The 22,191-nt window shown below is 58.1% G+C and overlaps 2 protein-coding genes across 5 annotated transcripts; one reads left to right on the top strand and one right to left on the bottom strand.

Annotated features, from left to right (window-relative positions):
• The first annotated feature begins 3,844 nt into the window (after window positions 1-3,844).
• On the top strand, window positions 3,845-9,714 carry FXYD3 (FXYD domain containing ion transport regulator 3). Of its 3 annotated transcripts, XM_037820473.1 has the most exons (8): window positions 3,848-3,985; window positions 6,684-6,737; window positions 7,878-7,910; window positions 7,999-8,022; window positions 8,887-8,961; window positions 9,039-9,075; window positions 9,350-9,387; window positions 9,520-9,714. In XM_037820473.1, exons 2-8 carry the CDS (start codon window positions 6,698-6,700, stop codon window positions 9,537-9,539), a joined length of 267 nt encoding a protein of 88 aa, XP_037676401.1. In that variant the 5' UTR covers window positions 3,848-3,985; window positions 6,684-6,697; the 3' UTR covers window positions 9,540-9,714. The 3 variants fall into 3 exon arrangements, with proteins under 3 accessions (XP_037676402.1, XP_037676401.1, XP_037676400.1); XM_037820474.1 differs by lacking the exon at window positions 7,878-7,910 and having other exon boundaries at window positions 3,845-3,985; XM_037820472.1 differs by lacking the exons at window positions 3,848-3,985; window positions 7,878-7,910 and having other exon boundaries at window positions 6,009-6,737.
• An 877-nt stretch (window positions 9,715-10,591) lies between these two features.
• On the bottom strand, window positions 10,592-18,437 carry LGI4 (leucine rich repeat LGI family member 4). Of its 2 annotated transcripts, none has more exons than XM_037819676.1 (9): window positions 18,268-18,437; window positions 17,800-17,871; window positions 17,363-17,434; window positions 15,902-15,973; window positions 15,708-15,779; window positions 15,298-15,467; window positions 13,045-13,209; window positions 12,463-12,968; window positions 10,592-11,565 (listed from the first exon to the last, which is right to left on the bottom strand). In XM_037819676.1, exons 1-9 carry the CDS (start codon window positions 18,435-18,437, stop codon window positions 11,251-11,253), a joined length of 1,614 nt encoding a protein of 537 aa, XP_037675604.1. In that variant the 3' UTR covers window positions 10,592-11,250. The 2 variants fall into 2 exon arrangements, with proteins under 2 accessions (XP_037675604.1, XP_037675605.1); XM_037819677.1 differs by having other exon boundaries at window positions 17,800-17,859; window positions 18,268-18,423.
• Window positions 18,438-22,191: the final 3,754 nt, after the last annotated feature.

Raw genomic sequence — 22,191 nt, 5'->3', positions numbered from 1 at the left:
TGGGAATAATTCAGTTATCATCCACAATTGAGTGAGTCACACCTCCATGGAAACAATCAAAAGATTCCAACCTAATCAATACTAATACGTCTGCCCCCACAAGATACCATTAAAGAACACGGCTTTTTCTGGGGGACATAATATATCCAAAATGGCACAGGTGCCGCAGCCAGGACCCCTGCTCCCAGCGACCCCGCACCCTCCCAGAGTCCACCGGTCACTCCTAGGCGCCTTCCTGGAGGCCCCCTCTCAGGGCTGGGGGTGAGCTGGCCCCTGCCTCAGGTTGCTCACAGCCTGGCTGGAGGTGCCCAGCATGAGCCAGGAGACAAATTAATGCACGAGACCATTTCCAGTTTTGAGGGTGGGCTCTGCAGGAAGTCTGTCCATTCGCTTTGCCAAGTGGTCACGTAGAGCCCTCCAGGAAGGCGGCATTTGAACTGAGACCTGAAGGACGAGAAGAAATCTTCCCTGGGAGAAGCCGGGAAAGAGCTCCAAGCTGGAGCTCCAAGAGGAGCTGGTGCTGTGAGATGGGAACCAGCCTTGGGTGTGTGAGGGCCAGCGAGGGGGAGCGTGGGGGAGGTGAGATGAGTAAGGTCTGCAGTTAAAGGGAGAGCTTCCTCCTGCTACCCTCTGCAGCCCTGATCCCTCCGGAGCCCCCAGGCAGGGAGCGCAGCAAGCCCAGGCCCCCTCCCTCTGAGTTCCCTCCCCACACTGCTCTGCACGGACCCTCCCCGCTGAGCCAGGCCTCCGTCCAAGGTTGAGGCTGTAACGGGTTCACCAGACAAAAGGTCTGGGACAGGAGCTGACCAGAGCAAGCCTGGGGCCAGAGTAATTTGGGGGTCTCCCTCTCCCTCATCACCCCCAGTGAAGCCTCAAGCTGGGGGAAAGCAGAACCTACTGCTCCAACAATTACTGCCAAGTGGGACTGTGGGCCCAGTGAGGCCACATCTTCCAGGAGAATCTAGAAATGCAGCTTTATGTTGAACTATCCTGATGTTTAAATGTTGGCAACTGTTAATTTTTGCAATACTTTATGAACCAGAGGAAACATGTGCAATGGTGGGATGCAGCCCTGGGGCTGCTAGTCTGAGATTCTTGTCTTGGGGACTGAGGCAGGCTAAGAGGAGACTGCAGGGTCATCCCTACCCCACCATCACACACACACACTTGGGCTCCTGCTCCCCATCCGAGTCCTTTCTGCTGCTGGGTAATCTCTGCTCACACCCGAGACTACCGACCAGATATCAGCCCAAGGCCTGTCCTGCCCACCCCCACCCACAAGGGATGAGGAAACTGGTCCAGGCCCATCAGGAAATCTGGTCCTCTGTGCCCACCTGCCACCCATCAGCAGCACTGTCCTCACCACCCCCAGCCCAAACTCCTGCACGTCCTGCTCATTGGCCACATGTGGCTCCTGGAAGCCAGGCAGACAGCAATATGCTACAACCCCACTGCTCCAAGATGGCAAGACAGGGCCCAGGCTGGGCCACCTGCCAGCTCCCGCTCTCCTCCTTGCAGATGCTGAGTCCTGAGGCTGCTGGGAGCAACTCCACAGAGACCCAGGAGGCCACGCTTGCCTGCCCACCGTCTCTCTGTCGCCATCTTGCCTTGGAAGTGGGAGCGAGGAGCCCGGCTACGCCACGCCACCCCAGCCTGCCAGCCTGCCCTCTCGGCCTCTACCTGGGAAGGCAGGGCCCCGGCCCAGCCAGAACCCCCCTCATGTTGGGGACGCCTCTGGCTCCCACACCCCCCACAAATGAGCCAGGGGGTCTTCAGAAACACTGACAGCTTTTAAAAAGGAAGAACAATAAAATTATTGACCCCCCCCATATCAAAAGCAAATGGCAAAACCCAAATAAACATTCGAATCAATGACTACAATACACCCTGTGGCCTTAATTATGTGTTTTAATTTGGTGTTCCTGAAAACTTTGCTGTGTCTGGAAGTTCTCTGTAGGTTTCAGTTTCCTCATCTTGCAGGAATTCACACAATGTTGAGAAATCACAGCCAATGGTAACTTCAGCAGGTTCTTCAGAGCCAAATGATTTCAAAAGCAAAATGAAGAGAAAATATGTCAAATGATTTTTATGGCAAGTATATCTATGTCCATATCGATGTCTATATTTATGCTGTAAAATCATATCTATGCCGTAAAGTATAATCACATGTGCCATAAAAATCATATATATATATATATATACACATATGCCATAAAAATAAGAACGTAAAAAGAACAATAGTGTTCCCGCTTGCTCAGTTGCCACCATGCCTGACACCTGCCCCCCTTCACTTGTTGGCGATCCCCGCCTGGCCCCCGTGGCGTCTGAGGTTGCACAGTGGAACAGGTGAAGGGCACACGGCGTCCCCCCTCCGTCCCCCCTCACACCCCTGCTAGCTCTCCGACTGCTGCAGTTCCTGAAATTCCCAGCAGAGGGCAACACCACGCCACTCCCAAGCCCACCAAGGGGGTCTTCCCAGGGACACTGGGAAGGGATGCTCTCTGCTCTCACACAAAGACCCCCTTAGCTGGACTGGGATCCTCCCCCACCCCTGGCCTCCCCTTCCCCTGTTTCTACATCCTCCTGTGCCTCCCTCTTTCCGCTGTGACCCCGCCCCACCCTAAGGGCCTCCTCCCTTCCCTGTGGGAACTGGCCCCCCTAAGGGACGATGTGGGGGTGTGGGTGGTGCCTTATCCTGGTCTAGGGCCTGGGATTGAGAAATCGCCTAAGGGAACCACATACAGAAAGCTTGCGGTTGGATGAGCTTTCTGGGCTCCCTGCCCCTCCCTGCTGAAAAGTGGGGGGTAGTGTGTGTGTGTGTGGGGGGGGTCCTTCTCTCTGCCCCCAGCAGACCAGTTCCTAACAGAACCTGGACCCTGGATCTCCCGCTCCCATTCCTGATAGGACCCTCCCCCTGGCCTGGCTCCTGCAGCCCTCCTCCCCACCCCCGCGGCGTGTTGGGGGTCGCCTGGAGTCCAGCTGGTGGTCAGCACACAGCCACCCCTTTCCTGGCCCTGCCCCTCCCCGTGACCCCAATCCTCCGCCAGCCACTCAAAGGCGCCTTGTTCTCCGTCCAATCCCCAGACAAAAGTCCTTCTGTCTAAGAAGGCGGAATTGGGGGGAGGGGGCACCCCAACGGGGCCACATGAGGGCCCGCACAGATCCCAGCTGGAAGGAATGCCTTGAGGAGAGGGGGTGGGGGTCAGGGACGGAGCCTTGCACAGCACAGGGGGCCTGATCGAGTGGGAGACAGACCCCACCCCGGCCCCACCACCCACGCCGTGGATTCTGCTCCCAGCACCCCTGGGAAGAGCCTGGGCTGGGAAATGCTGTCTTGGGGCTTGGGTGCCAGTCCTCGGTCCCCCTAGAGCTGGGTGGGGGCTACAGCTTGGCCCAAGGTTCAAGGAACCTCCCTCCTAACTGTACTTTCTGTTCCAGCATCTTCTCCGTCCTCTTAGCCGTCTTTCCTCACGACCTTGGTCATACCAGCGTCTTCCGCAGACCCTCAAACAGTGTCACCAACAAGACACGCCTTGGAAGGGGACTTTAGATCCTTCGCAACCCCTCCAATACTTGCCCCCAAACAAAACACACACTCTAAGTAAAAGAAGTCAGGCGGTTACTCCAATGCATTGCCTCCCCACCCCGCCACTGCCCCTGCCATATAGAAACTCCCCCTTCAAGCTTCTTTCCTGGGGGGGGCAGGAGATTGGAGAACCCCTCCTCCACCTCACCTGGGGCTGCAGTGTCCTTGAAGACCCAGGGAAGCTCCCAGCTGCTCCTGGTGGGAAAGGGGGTGGAGCTGGAGCTGTCTCTTTAAAAGCAGGAATGGGGTGGGGGAGCCCCGGCCTCAGGGAGTCTGACTTGTTCTCTACCTGCCTGGGTTTGCTCAAGGTGTGGCAGCTGCAAATAAAGGCAGGTTTCAAGCTCAGCAGCCCTGGCTTTCTCCTGGCACCTCCTTAGCTCAGCCTGGGGAGTCACAGAGGTGAGTGGTGGGAGCCCCCTCTCTCCAACCCCCACTTGGTTCTGCCTCTGTGCACTCCCCTGCCCCGCAGAACTGTCCCCGTCCCTCCTCCCACCATACTCCTCTTGGGGCTGGGATGAGGGGAGGCCCACAAGGTTCACTGGGGAATCTTTGAAGTCGAAGGGTGTCTGGGCCAGAAGTATCTGGATTGGGGGTATCTGGGTGGATGGGGGAGTGTCTGGGTGGACCCGGGGTGTCTAGGGGTATTGGGGGCATGTGGTCCTGGAGGCCTCTAGGAGAAGAGATGGTAGATGCTGGGGGAGGCTGCAAAATGGAGGGGCTGTTTAGAAGACTTCGGGAACATGGGGAGTCATTCTGCATAATCCTGAGGAGCCTGGAACCTTCATGGAGGACGCAGAAGCAGCCCTCGGCAGAAACAGTCCCCAGGCCAGCGTCGGAATCTCCGTGGCCAGGAAGGACCAGAGTGGGGTGGGCAGAAGCCCGGGCACTCAGCCACAGGCTGCCGTCCTCACCAAGTCTTTGCTCCAACTGCGGTTGGTTCTGGAATGGCCAAGGGACAGGGCCTGGGTGCGCCTGACCCCACCCTTCATCTCCCCTGAACCGGGGGTGCTGGAAGATGTCGGGAATGGGGAACCATGGGGGGCTCCCAGGCTAGAGAGGGGCTTGGAGGCTCCCATAGGAAGAGGCCGAGGAGCTGACCCTCAACAGTGACGGGGTGACAGATAGGGCGTTAACCTGGAGTCCTGGGGGGTTCTGTGGGATAGTGCTGGTGCCAGTTCATCCAGCTGTGAGGAGCACATGGGTGAAAAAGTGAGAAGAGCTGAGCGCGTGCCCGCCATTAGCTGTCATTACTCGGATTCGGATCATCCCGGGCTAACAGAAGCTTCGAGAAGGCAGCTCTAGAAACAGGCAGTAATGTCAGACCTGTGCCCGTGACTGCCAGGCCAGCCTGCCCACACCCCCACCCCAGCACCCCCCAAAAACCCTGCAAGCTCTCTTCCTGCAAGGGTGGAAGCTTCCACCGAAATGGTGGGTTCATGGGAAAGCTAAGAGGAACCAGACTCCCAGGACCTGGGCGAGCACCGGGAGATGGAGGGGACGGTGCTCCCCGCGGGAAACAGAGAGAAACTCGGGGGTCGGGGGTTATATGGAGGGAGGAGGAGAGAGTGGGGGGCTCCCTCCAGCTGTGGGCAGGGGCTTTGCAGGGACCCAGCAGTGAGCACTTTAACCTGGATCTGTGACCTACTCATTTAGGGAGGTCTGGGCACGCCTAAAACCACAGCAGAATTAGGGGTGTTTCATTGATCACGGTGGTTGGTTGTTTTTTCCTCTGAAAGATGCCTGGAGCTGCAGTCAGAGAGCCAGAGGGGTCCGTGACCCAAAGGAGGTTCTGGAAGGGCCGGGGTGGGGGGTGGGCGGAGTTGCCAGGACGGTTCAGTGGTGGGACACCCAGAACTGCTTGGGGTCCCCCCCTGGCACGGCCACTCCTGACTCTCTCGAAGCCTGGGTTTTGCCATCAGTGAAATGGGGGCCAGACACCCCCGGGGGGGTGGGGGATTAAATGTGAAACCATAACAAGGTGATGTGGCAGCGTCAAGCACAGGGCGGTTCGGCGTGTTAGCCACTGTTATCGCGATCATGATGATGACATAATCATCACGCTTGTGGCAGCTGGGCAGGGGGCAGGGAGGAGACAGGGGACACAGAGAGGCCTGGGGGCTTATCGCGGGCACACAGGGCAGCCGGAGGATAGGGCTGGCGCCAGGCCAGGAGGAGGAAGGAGAAGGGTTCCGTCTGCTGGGCAGGCCAGCAGGAGAAGGAGGGAGCGCCTGCTTCCAGGAGGAGCTGAGCAGGGGTGGGGGGCGGATGGACGGGGCAGAAGCCTGGTGGGCCAGGGGCTGGGGTGGGGGCAGGGGTGGGGTGGGGGCAATGGCTAGGCTAGGGCTGGGGAGGGATTTGGGCAGAGCCTGGGGTGGGGGCAGGACCAGGCACGGGGGTGGGATAGAGGCTGGGGCAAGGCCTGAGGAAACAGCAGGGCCAGAGGCAGCACCAGGCCTCAGGGCAGGGGCTGGGGCTGGGTTGCAGTCGGGCCTCCTTTCTCCCAGGTCAGGCCTTCCGGTGACCTTGAACTGTCTCTTCCCCACCCCCTGCCCTGAGCAGCCCGTGGTGCCAGCTCAGCCCCCAGCCCTGCCCAGTTCGAGGTCTGCAGAGTCTGGGCAGGGCCGGGCAGGCGCCGAGCCGTCTGTGGGAAGCACTCCCAGGAAACGGGCCTCCCGCCACCTGGCTCCCAGCACCCCATTCCCCCCAGGCCTAGGCAGGGCCTGGGTTAGGAATAGCGGCCAGGGAGCCGGCTTCCTCGCTAGGAGACCCCGGACACCTGCTTTCCCCTCTCACAGTCTCAACTTTGCATCTGTAAAATGGGATAGCAGCAGGCAGCAACCTCATTTGGTTGCGAGGGTGACTGAGCGAAGCCTCAAGTTCTGCCCAGCGGTCGTTGTTGCTGCTTCCCCATTATTGCAGCCGCCCCCAGCTTCACTTTCCAGCTCCTTCTCTCTCGGCCCAGCAAGTGTCCTGGCCGGCCTTCCTGCCCCGGGGAGAGCTGTGGGCCCTGGGCAGAGAGAGGGGCAGGAGGGCAGTGGGGACCAGAGGCAGGGGGGGCCCTGCCAAAGCTGGACCCTAGCCCCACTCCCCACCCCAGGCCAGAGCTACGACATGCAAGAGGCCGCCCTGAGCCTGCTCGTCTTCCTGGCAGGTGAGTGCCTTTCCCCTGGACCCCTCGGTTGGGCTCCTGCCAGGCCCCAGGTGTCTCTCTCTTGCTTTTCTGCCTCCCCGTCGAGACGGTGAAGATTAGGGCAGCATCTCGCAGAGGATAAGGAGCATGGCACTGGTGATTTCAAGGGGACACTAAAGGACAGGACTTATAGCAGCAACTCATGCAGCTAGGAAGTGGCCTTCTCCCCGCTCTTTCCAAATCTTCCACTGATGTCAAGGAGAAGGCTCAGCTGGTGCTCCTGTGTCTTTTGTGCCTCTCTAACTCTTTACTCTGTGGGGAAACAGGGAACTGAGTGATTATGTACCACCTTGAGCAAGTTACTGAAAGCCTCCGTGCCTCAGTTTCCCCATCTGTAAAACTGAGGATGATAACGGGACCTACTCACAGGGTCCTTGCAAGAATTCGATGAGTTAATATTAGCAAAGCCTGTAGAAGACTGACTGGCACAGAGCTAAGCAGGATGGGTTTGCTTAAATGTAATTAAGAAGTATTACTCTCCCTTCAACAAAGAAAGAACTGAACTTAAATGCCGAGTTTAGGTGGGCAACAGCTTCTAGCCAGAACTTAATCCTCGTTCTTTGCTTTTTGTCCGTTACATCAGGCAAAACTGGTATTCCATTCAGGGTAGTGATGTCAAACTGCATTTTCAGATGGAGTGCATTTAAGTTTTTGGAAAGAATGATGAGCATCACTGAACCAAGTGGGGCAAGCCTGAGACAGAATCGGGAAGACGGGAAATGAGAACAGCTGGATTTGGGGAAACAGGGCCCTGGGAACCAAAGCCTTCTGTCATCTTGACAAGAAAAATCCCTCTGTTTCTGCAGGAGGCATGGCTGGAAATAGGGGACCAAACGTGTCCCAAAGCTATGGGGATTAGAACCTATTTCAGGAGGCAAAATGCCGCTGTGTCCAGAAGTGGGCTGAGTGGGGGAGGGTTAGGGTCCATGCTGGGGGCACAGGGGTGGCAGTTCCGGGGCTGGATAGTGGGGTGGCCTCACACCCACACCCTCGGGAGGAGGGAAGTGTCCATCGTCCCGAGACCTCGGGGGGCCCTCCCTGCCTGCCGGCTTTCTGGGGGTGCATCTCCATCTGCCTTCCTGCCTGCTTCTCCCCCACCAGGCCTGCCTGCCCTGCACGCCAATGACCCTGAAGGTGAGTCAGGGATCCGGCTGATCTCCCCCAGGACCCCCATATCCCAGCTGTTGTCCTGGATCTCATGATCTTTTCTCTTTTTTTGCAGATAAAGACAGTCCTTTCTACTACGGTAAGAATTTTTAACCCCCCCGCACACACACACACACACACACACACACACACACACACACACACTTGTGCCAAGGGCCCCACAGGTGTTGGGTGAGGGCCTGATGTGCATGAGGACAGGAAGGAGCCAGGACAGGGCATTGAATAGTGAACACGTGGGTGGATTAAAGCCAGCCTGGTCCCTGGGAGGCTCCTGCTCCAGAAAGGTAGTGAGATGCCGCAGGAAGTGAGGCGTTCACAAGAAGCAGATGTTGATTCAAATCAAGTGCTGGGAGAAGGGTTGACTTGAGAAAACTTCCTGGAGGAGGTGAGCTACCAGGCCCGAATCCTCACCTGGCCTCCAGGTTTGTCATAACCCATTGGCCCCCGTCCGCCCCCCACCTGCACCCTTTACCGCCTCGCCTCCCCCCACTGCCCCTCGCTCACTCGGCTCCAGCCTCACTGACCTCCCTGCTGCTCCTCAGACACACTCCCAGCCTCTGGAATTTGCACCTGCTGTTCCTTCTGCCTCATTGTATCCGCACGGCTCCCTTCCTTGTCTCCTCACGTCTCTGCTCAGATGTGGCCTCCTCCAACAAGACTACTCCAACCACTCTCTAAAAGCTGTCCCCGGATTCCTGTCCCCTGACGCTGCTGCTTTTTCTTCAGAGCACTTAACGCCACCGGACCCTACTTTAAATACGACATCGGTTGCTTGCGGGTGAACCAGAATGCGAGTGCTGGGCAGGCTGGGGTTTCTGTCCGTCCTGCCCAGTGCTGGATCCCCAGCGCCCATCGTGGATGCTGCACACATGGCTGTCAGGTGGATAGGGGCCGACGGGGAGGAGGCACGCTGGAACTGAGGTCCCCCTCCCTTTTCTCTTAGACTGGCACAGCCTCCAGGTCGGAGGGCTCATCTGTGCAGTGATCCTGTGTGCCCTCGGAATCATCGTGCTCATGAGTGAGTGCAGTTGCTGATGGGGCAGCTGGGCAGGGCTGAGGGCCCCCTCCCCTGACCACTCATCTCTCCCCCGACAGGTGGCAAATGCAAATGCAAGTTCAGGCAGAAGCCCAGGTAAGACGGGGGTCCCAACGTGCCTGTCCCTGTTGGGCGGACACTTTTCAGGGGTGAAAGAGCTAGATCTTGCAGAAAGAGAACAGGTCCCCAGCTCCTATTCTGGAGAATCCCTGGTATAAAGATTTCCCAGGTTTAGTCCTTGTAATGCTGAGGCCCTGGGGACTGTAGCATCCCACAGTGGTAAAAGAGCCAGAGGCACACTTAGGCAGGCTGGGAAGGCTTTAGCCCTGAGGTAGGGGGGCTCCAGACCTCACTACGTTTATCTCCCTAGTCACCGACCTGGGGAAGCTCCAGCTCTCATCACTCCAGGTAAGACAGGGGACGGAATGAGGCTGAGCGGAGCAGGAGATGTGGGGCATGTGTCTGTGTGAGTGTGTGTGTGCATGCACGCTTTGGGGAAGGAATGTGGTCCCTCACACGTGTCCTCCTCATCTCCCCCAGGCTCTGCCCAGACCTGCTGAGGACGGACCAGCCAAGAGCGCATAGAGGCTCTTTCTCTTTCCCTGGGTCCTGGCCTTGCGCTGATTGGGGTCTTGAACTGCAGGATGGGGTTCTCCCTCTTCTCCTCAGACTACCTTGCCGGGGCCTCATCTTTGTTCAATTTTTAATATAAAATGATTTTGCCTCGTGCCCAAATGGCCCTGAGACTGTATGTGTGCTGTGGGGGGCCAGGGAGGAGGTGAAAACACTGCGTGGAAGTTGGCAGCTGAATCTCCTCGTCAGGAACACCCAACAGGCCTGTGCCCTCGTGGCTGGCAGGTGGTATGGGGTCTGCCCTCGGCCTCCAGGCCCACGGGAACCACATACGCATTTTCACATTTTCTAGTAACCAAATGGGGGACAGTTATGAGAGTGAAAGGGGGCTCTAAGAAGATGGAATGCTAAAACACTCAGCAGGCACTGGGGTCATCCCAGGAAAACTAGGATGGACAATCAACCTACCAAGACGCAAGGACCCAGATAACTTAAGATTATCATGGTAAGATGCCTGTGACCCTCCCACTCACCCCTGAGATCCAACTTATTATACAAGACCTTTCCAAATACTCACATACCCTGTGATAACTTTACCTCCCCCCACCATGATACTCCTGATAATATATAACAATCACAAAGCATGAGCTCCTCCAGTGAGCCTTAGTCTCCTTTGAACCCCCAGCACCCAATAACACATCCCAAACGTCCCTATGAGACACCCCACAAAATACCTAAAACCCTTCAAAACTCCCCAAAATACCTCCTGCAATGTCCTGACTTCCTCCAGACTCTGGCAGATTTGGAACCTGCGACCTGTTCCCTAATGATGACTTTATATCCCCCCACAATTCCACGCCCCCCATAATTATGGGTCCACACCCGGCGAAGACCCCGCAGTAGCTCACTGTGGGCGCCAAAATGCAACCCTGGGATCTTGCCCCTTCCGTAGTCTCTCTCCCAGGATCCCCACCCCCACCCCATGCGGCCGGAGACACCCTCTTCCAGCGATGCCATAACCCCAGGCCGGGCAGGTGCTCAGTGCATTTATTGAGCTCATACACTTCCTGTCCTCACCCCTGTCCCCGGTCGCGGAGGGGTTCCCGGGCTCCCTGCGGCACCTCGCATTTTCCCACCTTTTCCCCGCGCACGCGCAGGAGGGAACAGGCGCTGGGCACCTGCCTCCCGCAACAAGCATGCACACAAGCAGCGCAGGGAGTAGGCAAGCCCGCCAAGGAAAACTGCCCAGCGACTAATGACGTCATGGGGGCAGGCGCTAAAAGCGATTGGCCGGATTGAGTTTAGAGGAGAAGGGAATTTATCTACTCCTCTATCTGCTCCTCATCTCGTTCCCAGGGAGCATGGAGAATGGGGCGTGGGGAGTTGATGGTGCACAGGAGACTCGGGGAGCTACCAGTCCTCGTGGAGCTCTGCATATTCCCCCAGCCTTGACTTCTGTTTTCCTGCTCTGTGCAGCGCCCCCAAGTTGCCTTTGGTGGGGGCAGCGACCCCCAGCCCAGATGTTGCTTCAGATTGGAAGGACAGCTCTGAAAATCCCAGGCCTCTGGTCGTCATCTCACAGGACAGCCATCACCCCGAACGGGGACAGGAGGCCAGTCAAGGGGTCATCCAGAGGCTCAGGACCCAGGAAACCCCACCCACCCCAGCCCCCTAGCCGGGGCCAGGGTCCCATCTGTCTCAGGCGCTGAGGTCTAATTCACGATCCTGGTAGATCTGCGTGGGACCCTTGAAGCAAGCAGCAAAGAGGAAGCGCTTGCCAGCCACGGTGACGTGGGCGAAGTCGCGGGGGGCCACCAAGGCCGGGGGGCCCAGCTCCTGCAGCGGCTCCAGGAGCCCCTTGTCGGGCTCGAGGCGGAAGACCTGGCTGAAGGCGAAGTCGCTGCCCAGGATGGCCAGCTGGTCCCTGGCGACGAGCAGGGGCTGGAAGACGTGGGCTCCACGCGAGGGAAACTGCTGCAGCAGGCGGAACATGGAGCCGTCCCAGCGCATGAGCTGTGTGGGGAGGGGGCGGCTGCTGGTTAGGGCCTGGGGTCCCAGGAAGGCCGGGCCTGTGTGACGTCCTCCAGACTCAGGCAGATTTGGAACCGCTTGGAGAAACAGAGGCCTGTGGGGCCCCAGACTCGGGCAGCTTTCTTACCTTTCTCATAGATGTCACCACCACCCAGCTGCTCAGGTCACACGCCTTGGAACTGATCTTGACCCTTCTCTCTCCTTCACACCCCGCATGGGCTCAGTCAGCAAATCCTGCCAGCTTTGCCTACAGTACTTTTCTCCCATCTCCACAGCCAGCACCTGGGTCATCGCTGCCACTTCCTTCTTAGTCTCCCAGCTCCAGACCCTGGTCCCACCCGTTAACTCCCAAGTCAGATCAGGGCTCTCCTGGGCCCGGGGTGCTCCCCTGACTGCCCCTCACTCTGAGGAAAAGTGCAGATCCCCCCTGGGACCCACAAGGACTGGCAAGTTCCAGACCCCAAGGGAAGCCAGAGGGGCTGGAGCATCGTGAGTGAAGGAGAGCACTGGAGGGGGTGGGCAGAGCTTAACACCGGTGTCAGCCTTGGGGTTCGGAGTCTCAGGGTGGGGCGGGGTGGCTGTGGTTCACTCTAAGTCCTGGAGTGTGTCACAGTTTGGGGGATTGAATCTGAATCTTGGTGTCAGTATTGGTGTTGAGGATGGAGAGAGGCTAAGGGACAGCCTTGAGGGGTCACAGTCTGGAAGTCATTGTTGGGGTAGGGTCAGAGTTCAGAAGTCAGCATGTGAGGCTGGGGCGGAGTTTAGAAGCAAGCATGGAAGGAGGGGTCGGTGCTGAAAGGCCAGCCCACTTGGGGGGCCATCATCAGGCCCGACTTGTGTACCCCAGCACCTGCCCCGCCCCATCAGTCCCGGCCTCACCATAGAGTCCCCGATGTAACGTGTCAGGCACAGGAACACGTCCCCACCAGCCTGGAAGTGGTGCGTGGCGTAGACGTCCTCGGCCTCGGGGATGTCCGTGCGCCTCTCGAAGCGACCACCAGACCAGTGGAAGAGCACAGGCCGCTGCGAGGCGGAGGCCAGCAGCAGGTGGGGACGGCCGTCCAGCTCGAGGGCCTCGGCGTCCGTGTCCCGGTGCCAGGCGTGCAGGCTCTGGCGCGGGTAAAAGCCGGGCCCGTCGCGGCACAGCAGCGTGGTGCTGCCCGCCTTGGAGGCGTCGGCCACCACGAAGCAGGGCTGCCCGTCCAGCCACAGCAGCTCGGCGTCATTGGGCCGTAGCAGCCGCCGCGGGGCCAGCGCCTGCACCGGGGCCAGCCGCAGACCGGGGCTGGGCCGGGCCCAGAGCTGCGAGCCTCCCCACAGGCGGGCGGCCAGCACGAACAGCTGTGGGCCCAGCACCAGGGGCTGGCAGGACACCACTGAGGGCGCTGGGGGGACAGGAGGGCAGGTCAGGGGGTCCACGTGCCAGGCACGGGGCTGGCAGGAGGGTGGGCAGGGGCTCACCAGACAGCTCTTCCTCGGGCCGGAAACGCTGTAGGCTGTAGTCCCAGGCGAGGATGAGGCAGCGGCCAGCAAAGGGCTGTGCCAGGATGATGTGGGGCTCCCCCTGGTAGGAGAAGGACTCCACGCCCAGTGCCGACTCCCCGACCGTCTGGAACCAGGACAGCTCTAGGGGTGGCAGGAGAGAGTCAGGCAGGCCCAGGGGTCCCCATCGCCGAGCCTCGGTTTGCACATCTCTGAAATGGGCACCATCCCAGTGTTCCCTTTCTTTGGGTGTGTTCACTCCCATTGCCACGGCAACGGTTTCTTTTCTAAGCTGCATGGGGCCCTCAAATACTAGCTTAGTGAGAGCATGTTTATTCATTCCACTTCATGACACCCCATTGTATCTGCTTTGCAGATAAGGAACTAAGGTTAAATGGCCAATGCAGCCAGCTGTCCCACAAAATCCATTCTTCCCATCTCCCATGAAATAGGATTTTAGCTGGGCGCGAGGTTGCCCAGGCAGAGGCCATTTTCCCCACCACCCCTCCACCCCTGCCAGAAGATGGTGCTGCCACGTTGAGCCCAGGTTCTCGGTGGAATTGGAGTGGAAGTGATGGTGCAGTGCTCGTCTGAAGTTGGCTTGCCTAGGACTTGGTCTCTTTCCCCTTTTTCCTGGAGCTGGCACATGGGCATGCCACAGCCCAGTGTCAACCACCAAGACAGCTTTTACGGTAGCTGATACACCGAGACTGCTGGACTTGTTAGTGCTAGACCCACATGCACTTGGCTGAAACTCTGGGGTCCTAACACTTCACTTTACGTGCCAGCCCCTGTTCAGGGTGCCAGGGTTGAAGCAGTGAACCAAATCAAAGAGGACACCCATCCAAAAGGGGATCCTTTACAAACGTCCATCAAAGTGAGTCACTCCTATCTCCAAACTCTCCATGGCTTCCCACAACCCTCAGGCCCTGTGGCTTTTGAGGTCCAGCACGCTGAGGCCCTGCCAGCCGCCAGCCTCATCTGTGCCCTTCCCCTCACTCGCTTCCCCCAAGCCACACCTGCCTTGCTCTGTTCCTCAGACAGGAAAAGCTCTAGGCTGCCTCAGGACCTTTGCACGTGCTAGTCCCATGCTCTGGAGCATCCGTCCCTCTGAAAAGAGGATTTAGCTAAATCCAGATCTAGTGTTACCTCTTCAGAGAAGCCTTCTCTGACCTCTCTCCTCCATACGAGGTAGGAACCCTCAATCCTGTTGATCTCCCTCGTGGCTCCCTGTATTTCTCACAGTTTGTAGCATGCATTTATTTGTGCAGTGTTTTATGTAGTGTCTTTCTCCCCTCATGCCCGGGACTGTGAGCCCCATGGGGCCAGGGCCCAAGGTTATTTTGGTCACCACAGTGTCCCTATGACCTCAGGCAGGGCTGGGCACAGAGTGGGCCTCAGTGAATGCTTGTTGCACAAATGGGTATAGAGTAACCCCTAAGTTAAATCCCTTTGTCCTATGAGTACCCCAGATGCAAAACATAGCGTACAGTCAGAAAAAAAGAATTATAATAATAAGAATAGCATCCGTGGCATAGAGCCCTCAGGCTGAGCTCAGATGTCTCCTCTTTTGGGAAGTCCTGCCTGACCTTCCAGCTGTGTCTGGTCCTTACTCTGGGACCCCACCATCCCCTGGGCTCCCCCATCCCATCCCTGACCCTTTTGCCTGTGTTTCTCTCACCCAGCCCCAGCCCCAGTCTCTCCAGCTGTCACTGTCTGGGGTCGGGCCTGCCTCCCTCTGGACTGTGGGCTCAGGGAGGGTCAGGCCAAGGGCTGTTTGTCACCGCTCTGTTCCCAGCATTGCCCAGTACCCATAAAAGCACCAAAAGCAAAATGAAAGTAAACACAATTGAGGTAATGGTGCAGTGCAGTTCTTAGCGTGACATTTGGCAGCTAGGAAGTATTCCAAAAATGTTCAATTTCATATTATCAGCAACGAATAATACATGTATAGGGGCCTCCCAAGCCAGGCCCCGTGCCAAATGCTGTGCAGACGTGGATGCCTCGGTGCATTCTCACAGTAACCTATGCCACTCTGTCACCCCTATTTCACAGATGAGGAAACTGAGGCTTAGGGGGGTGATGCTGCTTGTGCAGGGGTCACAGCCAGGGAAGAGCAGGGCAAGGAGTGAGGACAGCTCCTCAGCCCTGGCTGCCACGCCCCCCGGACTCCCCACTTCTTCTGGGGACCCTGTCCTTCCCCTCCCCCCACCCTGCCGGGAAAGCCCCCACCTATGGCTCTGCACTTGAAAGTCTTGGGGTCCAGGTGGCGGAGCTGCGTGTGGGCCATGGCTGCGGGGCCCGCGCAGGCCCCAGTCCCCACGCTGGCGTTGACGGTGGACATCCACTGCAGCAGCCACAGGACACGGCAGTCACACTGGAACGGGTTCCCGCGGAGGTCCCTGGGGCAAGAGGCCGGGGAGGGGCTGCGACCCGGCTTCCAGCCCCTGGAGGCCACACTCCCGCCCCCTCCCCGGGCCAGGGCCCCAGATGGGGCCCCGCAGGTGGTGCAAAAATATGTAAGAGCCGTTGAAGCCGTACCCACGTACCCACGGTTGCTGCCCCAAGAGTGATGCAGGTGCCTCCACCCCCAGCAAAACCCCCAGCGAGCCCCTCACCCTCCCGGCCCCCTCGACCCTCACATGTGAGTCAGGGTCTCCAGGCCTCGGAAGAGGAATCTGGGGAGGGTCTCTAGATGGTTATTGGCCAGGCTCCTGGTGGAGGGAGAGAAGGAGGAGGAACCGTCAGCAGCTACCAGCATCCCCTGTGTCCTCAGGGACAGGTGAGGGGGCCTGTCGGGGAGGCGGGGCATGGAGGGGGCCTGGGAGGCACGCACAGGTGTGTGAGCGAGCGCAGTCCTCTGAGGGCGTTCTTAGAGATGGAGCCGATCTCATTGTCCTCGATGAAGCTGTGGAGGGAAGGTGGGGTGAGGGGCAGACCCCTGGTTCCCTCTGAGCCCCACAGTGCTTGGAAGGGCTCCTCCCTTGGAAGCCACAGGCAATTGGAAGGCGCTGAATCTCCCCCAACCCCTGGCACAACCCTTGGGAAGGGCTCCCAAGAAACCTCCCCTCACCACGGTCCCAGCCTTCAATCCACCCAGAACCAAGAATCTGGTTCTTGGCCCTTGCTGTGTAAACTGCCACCACTGTCACAGACACCAGTGCTAGCACCAGATCACCAACACCAATACTTCCATCAGTCCAGGTGTGGATGATCAACACCAGTGCTGATGTCACCAACACCCATGCCCCTACCTACCACTGCCATCAACCCCAGCACCAACAACAGCCATTATCACCACATCATGCCATGCCACCACCACTGCCAACCCAGGCAACATCATCACCAACACCAACATAGCCACCCACGACCATCATCTACACCAGCACCAACATCATCAACACCAAACCCCACACCAACAACACTCATAACCATTGCCAGCGCCACAACCGTCATGGTCAATCTGCCTGACACCACCATCAGCACAAACCCCGGCACTAGCGCCAGCATTGCCACCACCAAAAATGTCACCATTATCCTCAGCACTCACATCTTCACCCACTACCAGCAGCACTCCTGCCAACACCTCCACCATCATCGCCAAACCCGATGCCAACCCAACGGCCATTGTCAACAATGCCAACATCCTACCCGCAACCATCACCAACACCAACACCAACACCTTAACCACCAATTCCCCACAACACTGATCATTATCACCAACACCAATCTACACCCTTTATCATCAGCATCACCAACAGCATCGTCGCCATTGGGTCTGCCATTTTTATCAACACCATTCCTGCTCCATCAGCAACAATGCCACCGATTCCCCCTCAGCAGCAGCATGAGGCCCACCACCCCTGCTGCTGTCATCAGCACCACCATCACCATCACCGTCACCAACACCAGTATCAGCACCATTCGCAACAATACTGTAATTGCCATCACCCCCTCAGCCACCATCCCCATGCCACAGCACCCACCACCAACACTATCCCCTCCACCATCTAACTCGGAGCTCTTTCCTGTTCATCTGTAATATTTCCCATCTCTGGCCTCTTTCCACTCTCCTTGGGCTCCCCCAGACAGGAAGGGCCAGAAACAGTCTCTGGTTATGGAGGCCTTTGGAGATCTTGAAGCACAGAGAGGTGACGTGAGCAGGCTGAGTCACACAGCCCTGACCCCACCCGAGCAACCAGGCCTCTGCCCCTGCAGGAGAGGTCCCTGTCCAGATGCCACACAGTCCTACCTCCCCTCCTTCCAGGCCCACATGACCCCACCTGGCCACACTTACAGGTACTGTAGGTGGGAAAGGCCTGCAAACGCATCATCCTCAATCACAGAGAATGAGTTGGAGGTGAAGAGACTGGCAAGGGAAGAAGAAAGGAATTTTTTCACAGTTGTTGCCCCATACCTGACATCTTAGCCTCGGCCCCTGCCCCGGTCCACCTGGGCATGGGCACACCCTCCCCCATGCACATGGGTGTGAGCATGTGTGTGGATGCTGAGGCTTTCAAGATCACTCACATACACGTATCTGTTCATACACACTGCCCTGTACCTGTCCATCAGCACCCCCACGTCTGTGTGCATACACCCCACATGCACATGTGTAAATACCCCCACACCTGTGTATCCACATCCCCACATGTGCACAAACACCTCCACGCTGGCGTGCACCCCCCCCACCATGCACGTGCGTGAATACCCCCTCCCCAGGGCCCCACTCACAGCAGGTGCAGTGATGGCATCCTCAGGAAGCTGCCGGCCTTCAACTCAGTGATTCCAGTCCTAACAAGAGAGCTGGGGACGTGGGCAGTCGTGGGGGGGGAGACCACCCCTCAAGTGCTCTGGCCCCATCCCAGAGCTCTCCCCGGGGAGACCCTGACATCCCACCCTGACCCTGGGTTCCAGGTGTCTCTCCTGCCTCCCAGGGGAGACAGGCATTTGCCCTCCTCTCTTGGCACAGGTCCTGGTGGCCTTCAGCCCCCCCTGTCCCCGGCCATCCTTCCTCCCTGGGCCCCAAATGTTGCCTCTGCCCTTGGGAGTCCTGCTCCCTTTTAAATCCCAGCAGCCCCCTTTCAGAATCCCAACATCCTTTGCTGCCCACACCCCTCCTGGAAGATCCTAACAGGCCTCGGTTCCCTTGGGGTCCCCAGGACTCCTCCCCTTGGGGCCCACAGAGGGCCTGGCACTCACAGTGACAGCAGGCTCGGGGAGAAGCTCTCGGGCAGGTCCGGGGAGCCCTCACACAGGGCACTGTCTTTGGAGCAGGAGCAGCGGGGAGGACACTTTCCCTTTGGGGGTCTCCAGGTGCCCCCCAGCCCCAGCCCAGCCAGCAGCAGGAGCAGCATGCCCAGCCCGCCCATGCCCCCAGCCCCCGCACCCACCAAGGCCCTGTCTTCTCTCTGCTCACCCAGCTCCGCCCGGGCGGCGGCCACTACATCTCCCAGGCCCGCGCCCCTCCGTCCCACCCGCCCCGGCGCCCCAGCTGCTCTCTGCTCTGGTTCTCTTTCTCCCTATAGCTCTTTGATGTCGAATTTTCTGTTGATTTCTTTTCCTCCTTCCATCTTTCTCTCTGTATTTCTGACTCTGCGAATTAGTCTATTTTCCTCTCTCTATCTTGTTCTCTAGTTCTGTCTGTCTTCATCTCTTGGGTTCTCTTTCTGTCTGTGGCACTGTCCGTCTTTCTGTCTCTTTAGGTCTCAGTCTGACTGTCGGCCTCTCTCTTTCTGCGTGGGTGTGTGTGTCCCTCTGTCTGGCGTCTCTTTTCTCATCTCCCTGCCTCCCTTTCCTCCTGCAGCTCCCCCCCCCCCTTTCTAGCTCCCCGTAACTTCTTAGCAGCCTCTGGGCCCCCTCTCCTTGGAGGTTTGGGAAAGGGGCTCACACAGGCAGGGGAGAGCAGGAAAGAGGAGGGGGTCAGAGGCCAAAGGAAGAGCTGCCCTGGGGAGGGGGGAGGGGCCGCTAAGGGCTGGGGCCACCCCCTGGCCCCTCCTAGCCACCCCTCTGCCCAGATTCCCCCATGAGGAGGATTGTCCCCAGGGTGGGGACCAAGATGGCTCTGCAGGTGGGAGGGGCTGGTGGGAGGACAGGCCCTTGTGGTCTGGGGCCGCCCTGGGCACTCCCCGCCAGCCCCCTCCCCAGATTCCACAGGGCCTTGTCATCGGGGCTTGGCGGGGCCGGCTCTGGCCCAGCTGCTCCCTCTGGTGGCCACGCTAGGGAGGACAGCTGCCCTGCCCCAAACCCTGGACCCACCCTCCCCTTCCCCTGGCCCTGGAATTAACCCCTTTAGTCCCTGCCGTCCACTGGGATTAGGGAACAAGCCCAAGGAAAAGACAGTGATGCACTGCCCCCTTCAGCATTTGCACCTCGCCGCAGCCCTCTGGGGTTGGTACTGTTGTCGCTGCCAGATGGAGAAACTGAGGTCTGGGGAGCTCAAGGGACTCGAGCTCTAGGTTACCCAGCTCCGGGGGGCAAGCCAGTATCAAACCCGGGCACCCGGCGCCAGGGCCTCTCCAAGTGACTTTGCATCTTTTCTTTGGCGAGCAGAATTCAAAGCTATATGTATAATAGGGTATTTTCGTTTGAACTAAGCCTTTAGTAAGTTGGCTAGAATCTGTCCATTAATTAAGAAAAAGAAATAAATGACACCAACCTCAAATGGTAAGAATGCAGCATTTATTGAGCACTTACTATCTGCCAATCGTTACATGAATTTACCTTTTCAGCCCTCAGAACAGCCCCGTGAGATGGATAGTATTATTTTCCCCATTTTACCAGTGAGGAAACAGAGGTACTGGAGCTTAAATAATTAAACCTAACCTTGCCTGGGATTGAGGGACCCCCTCCCCCCCCCCGCCGGCCCCTCACCACCGAGGAGCAGCCTGGCCTCTCTTGCCGTTGGTGCACACACCCAGAAGACTCATTGGAGGGGAGGGGGCTTGACAGCACCAGCTTGGGGGTCCCACAGACCTGGGTTCTGGCCCAGTTCTGTGTGGCCCTGGGCAAACCATTTAACCTCTCTCAATTTTCCCATCTGCCAAATGGGGGCAGCTGTGCTGAGATGCTTGGGGTTCGGTGCAGAGTGGACACCCCACGGTGCTCAGAAGGCTCAGAAGATTTGGGGGTGGGCTCTGCATCGAGGGCCGCAACCTGCCCCCGAGCGGCTCTGTGATTTGAGCTCTCAGGCCCTCATGTGTGATGTGGGATGATGAACTTCTTTACAGGATCTTTGAAAAGACAGATGAAGAGCTTAGGGCCAGGGGTACAGCAGGGACAAAGACAGACCCGAAGCCCCCCTCCCAGAGTGCCCCGCCCAGCAGGGTTCTCACTCCGGTTCAGGATGAGCTTGATGAGGCTGGCAGTGAAGACAAAAGATGATGCCAGCTCAGATTTGTTTTGTTTTGTTTTTTATTATTTACTATGTGGCCAACTTCGTTCTAAATGTTTTACTTTGGCTAACCATCCCAACTTCCCTCTGAGATGAATACTATCATCTCCATTTTGCAGAAGAGGATAAGTTATTTGCCCAACATCACACAGCTAGAAAGTGGCTGAGGCAGGATTCGAACCCTGGCAGTTTGGGCTCCAGAGTCAGCCCTTTGAGGAAAGGAAGTCGAGGATCGACTAAGAGCTGGCTAGGTGCTCCCTGCTTGATCCCCTGCTCCCCGCCACCCTCGTCACCCTCCCCAGGGCTGCATAAACATCAGGGTTATCATTAACCAGGACTGCCAGTGACCCAGGGGTGCCCGGCCACTGGGGACAGAAGGTGAGAGGGCTCAGACAGGGATGAGGGAGGCTCTCGGAGCCCCCTGGGTCCTCTGAAGCCAAGCGCACACGTCCCTGACTGCAAAGTGGGGAGTCTGGCTCTTTAGGGTGGGTGGGGACAGCTTCCGCCCTCGACCACCAGGGGGCCCCTGCGGGAAGGAGCTGCACTTGGCTGAACCGCGGCTTTCTTGCTTCTCTGCTGCTGTTCATAATCAGTAAAGGTTAGGTTCAGGCCCTCTGAATCCTGCCCGGGGCTACACGTGGGACCTTAGAGATTTCTCTGTTTTGTTAGAGGGGAAGCCGAGGCACAGAGAGGTCACATGGGCTGCCCCGGTCACACAATCTGGGTGTGGTTTCCGTCCCCAGCACCTGTGGCTCTGGCCTCCCCAGGTGGACGCCAGGTGTGCTGTCCTCCAGGGGGTCCGAGAGGTCACGTGAGCTCGGGGAAGGGGAGGTTTGTTGGTGCATGAGTGTGTGAACACAGGTGTGCTGGCCTGTGTGTCTGTGTGGTTTTGTGGCCGGCTGCTCTGTGGCTGTGGCTAAGGGTGGCTGGTCCCGTGGCTATGTCCTTGACGGTGTTTCTGGGTGTGCCCCTCTAAATGGGGTGCGTGTGGACACAAGTCTGGAGGTCTTCCCGCGTCTGAGATCGTGTAGGAGTGCTGGCTGGGTCTGTGTCTTTGAGCGTGTTTGTGTGTGTGTGCGGGTCGGTGCGTTGCTGTGTGTGCACGTTCACCAGGTGTGTGTCTTTGTGACCGTTTGTAAGAGTGGACGGTTGTGTGTCCCTCTTGATGGTGTCTCCGTCTGGTTATTCATCTGAAAGAATACGCAGGGGGTGGGGTGGACACATATGTGTCTGCCTCGGTGTCTTGCGACAGGTGCTGGCCGTGAGTCTGTCTTTGGATTTCTCTGTACGTGTCAGTCTGTGTGTGTCTGCCTCTATGTCTGTATGTGTTTACATACACCAATCTTTCTGTGTGTGGTGTGTAAGTGTGTGTGTGTGTGTGCCCAGGAGCAGGCAACACACACATGCACACCAAAATATCCCCCAAACAGCCCTGCGTGTGTGTTGAGGGGGTGGGTCAAGGGCTCAGCAGAACGCTGGGATCAGGGGTCAGCAGGCTCCTCAGTGCTCAGACTGGGTGACCTTGGGGACCAATTCCCAGGGAACAAGGCAGAAGTTCATGGACCCCCGCCCTCTTGCCCCAGCTCAGAAGCTAAGGGGGACCCAAGGCCTCTGTGCATGTGTGTGTATGTGTGCATGAGTGTGTGCAGCCCAGGCCTCTGTGCTGTCCCAGCACCCTCCTGTCCCCAGCCTTCCCTCACGCTGCCGGCCGGTCCTCCATCTGAGCAGAGAGA

This window comes from Choloepus didactylus, chromosome 27, assembly GCF_015220235.1.
Source record: "Choloepus didactylus isolate mChoDid1 chromosome 27, mChoDid1.pri, whole genome shotgun sequence".
NCBI lineage: Eukaryota > Metazoa > Chordata > Mammalia > Pilosa > Megalonychidae > Choloepus > Choloepus didactylus.
Note: the sequence above shows the minus strand (reverse complement) of the source record. Positions and strands in the feature narration are given on the sequence as shown.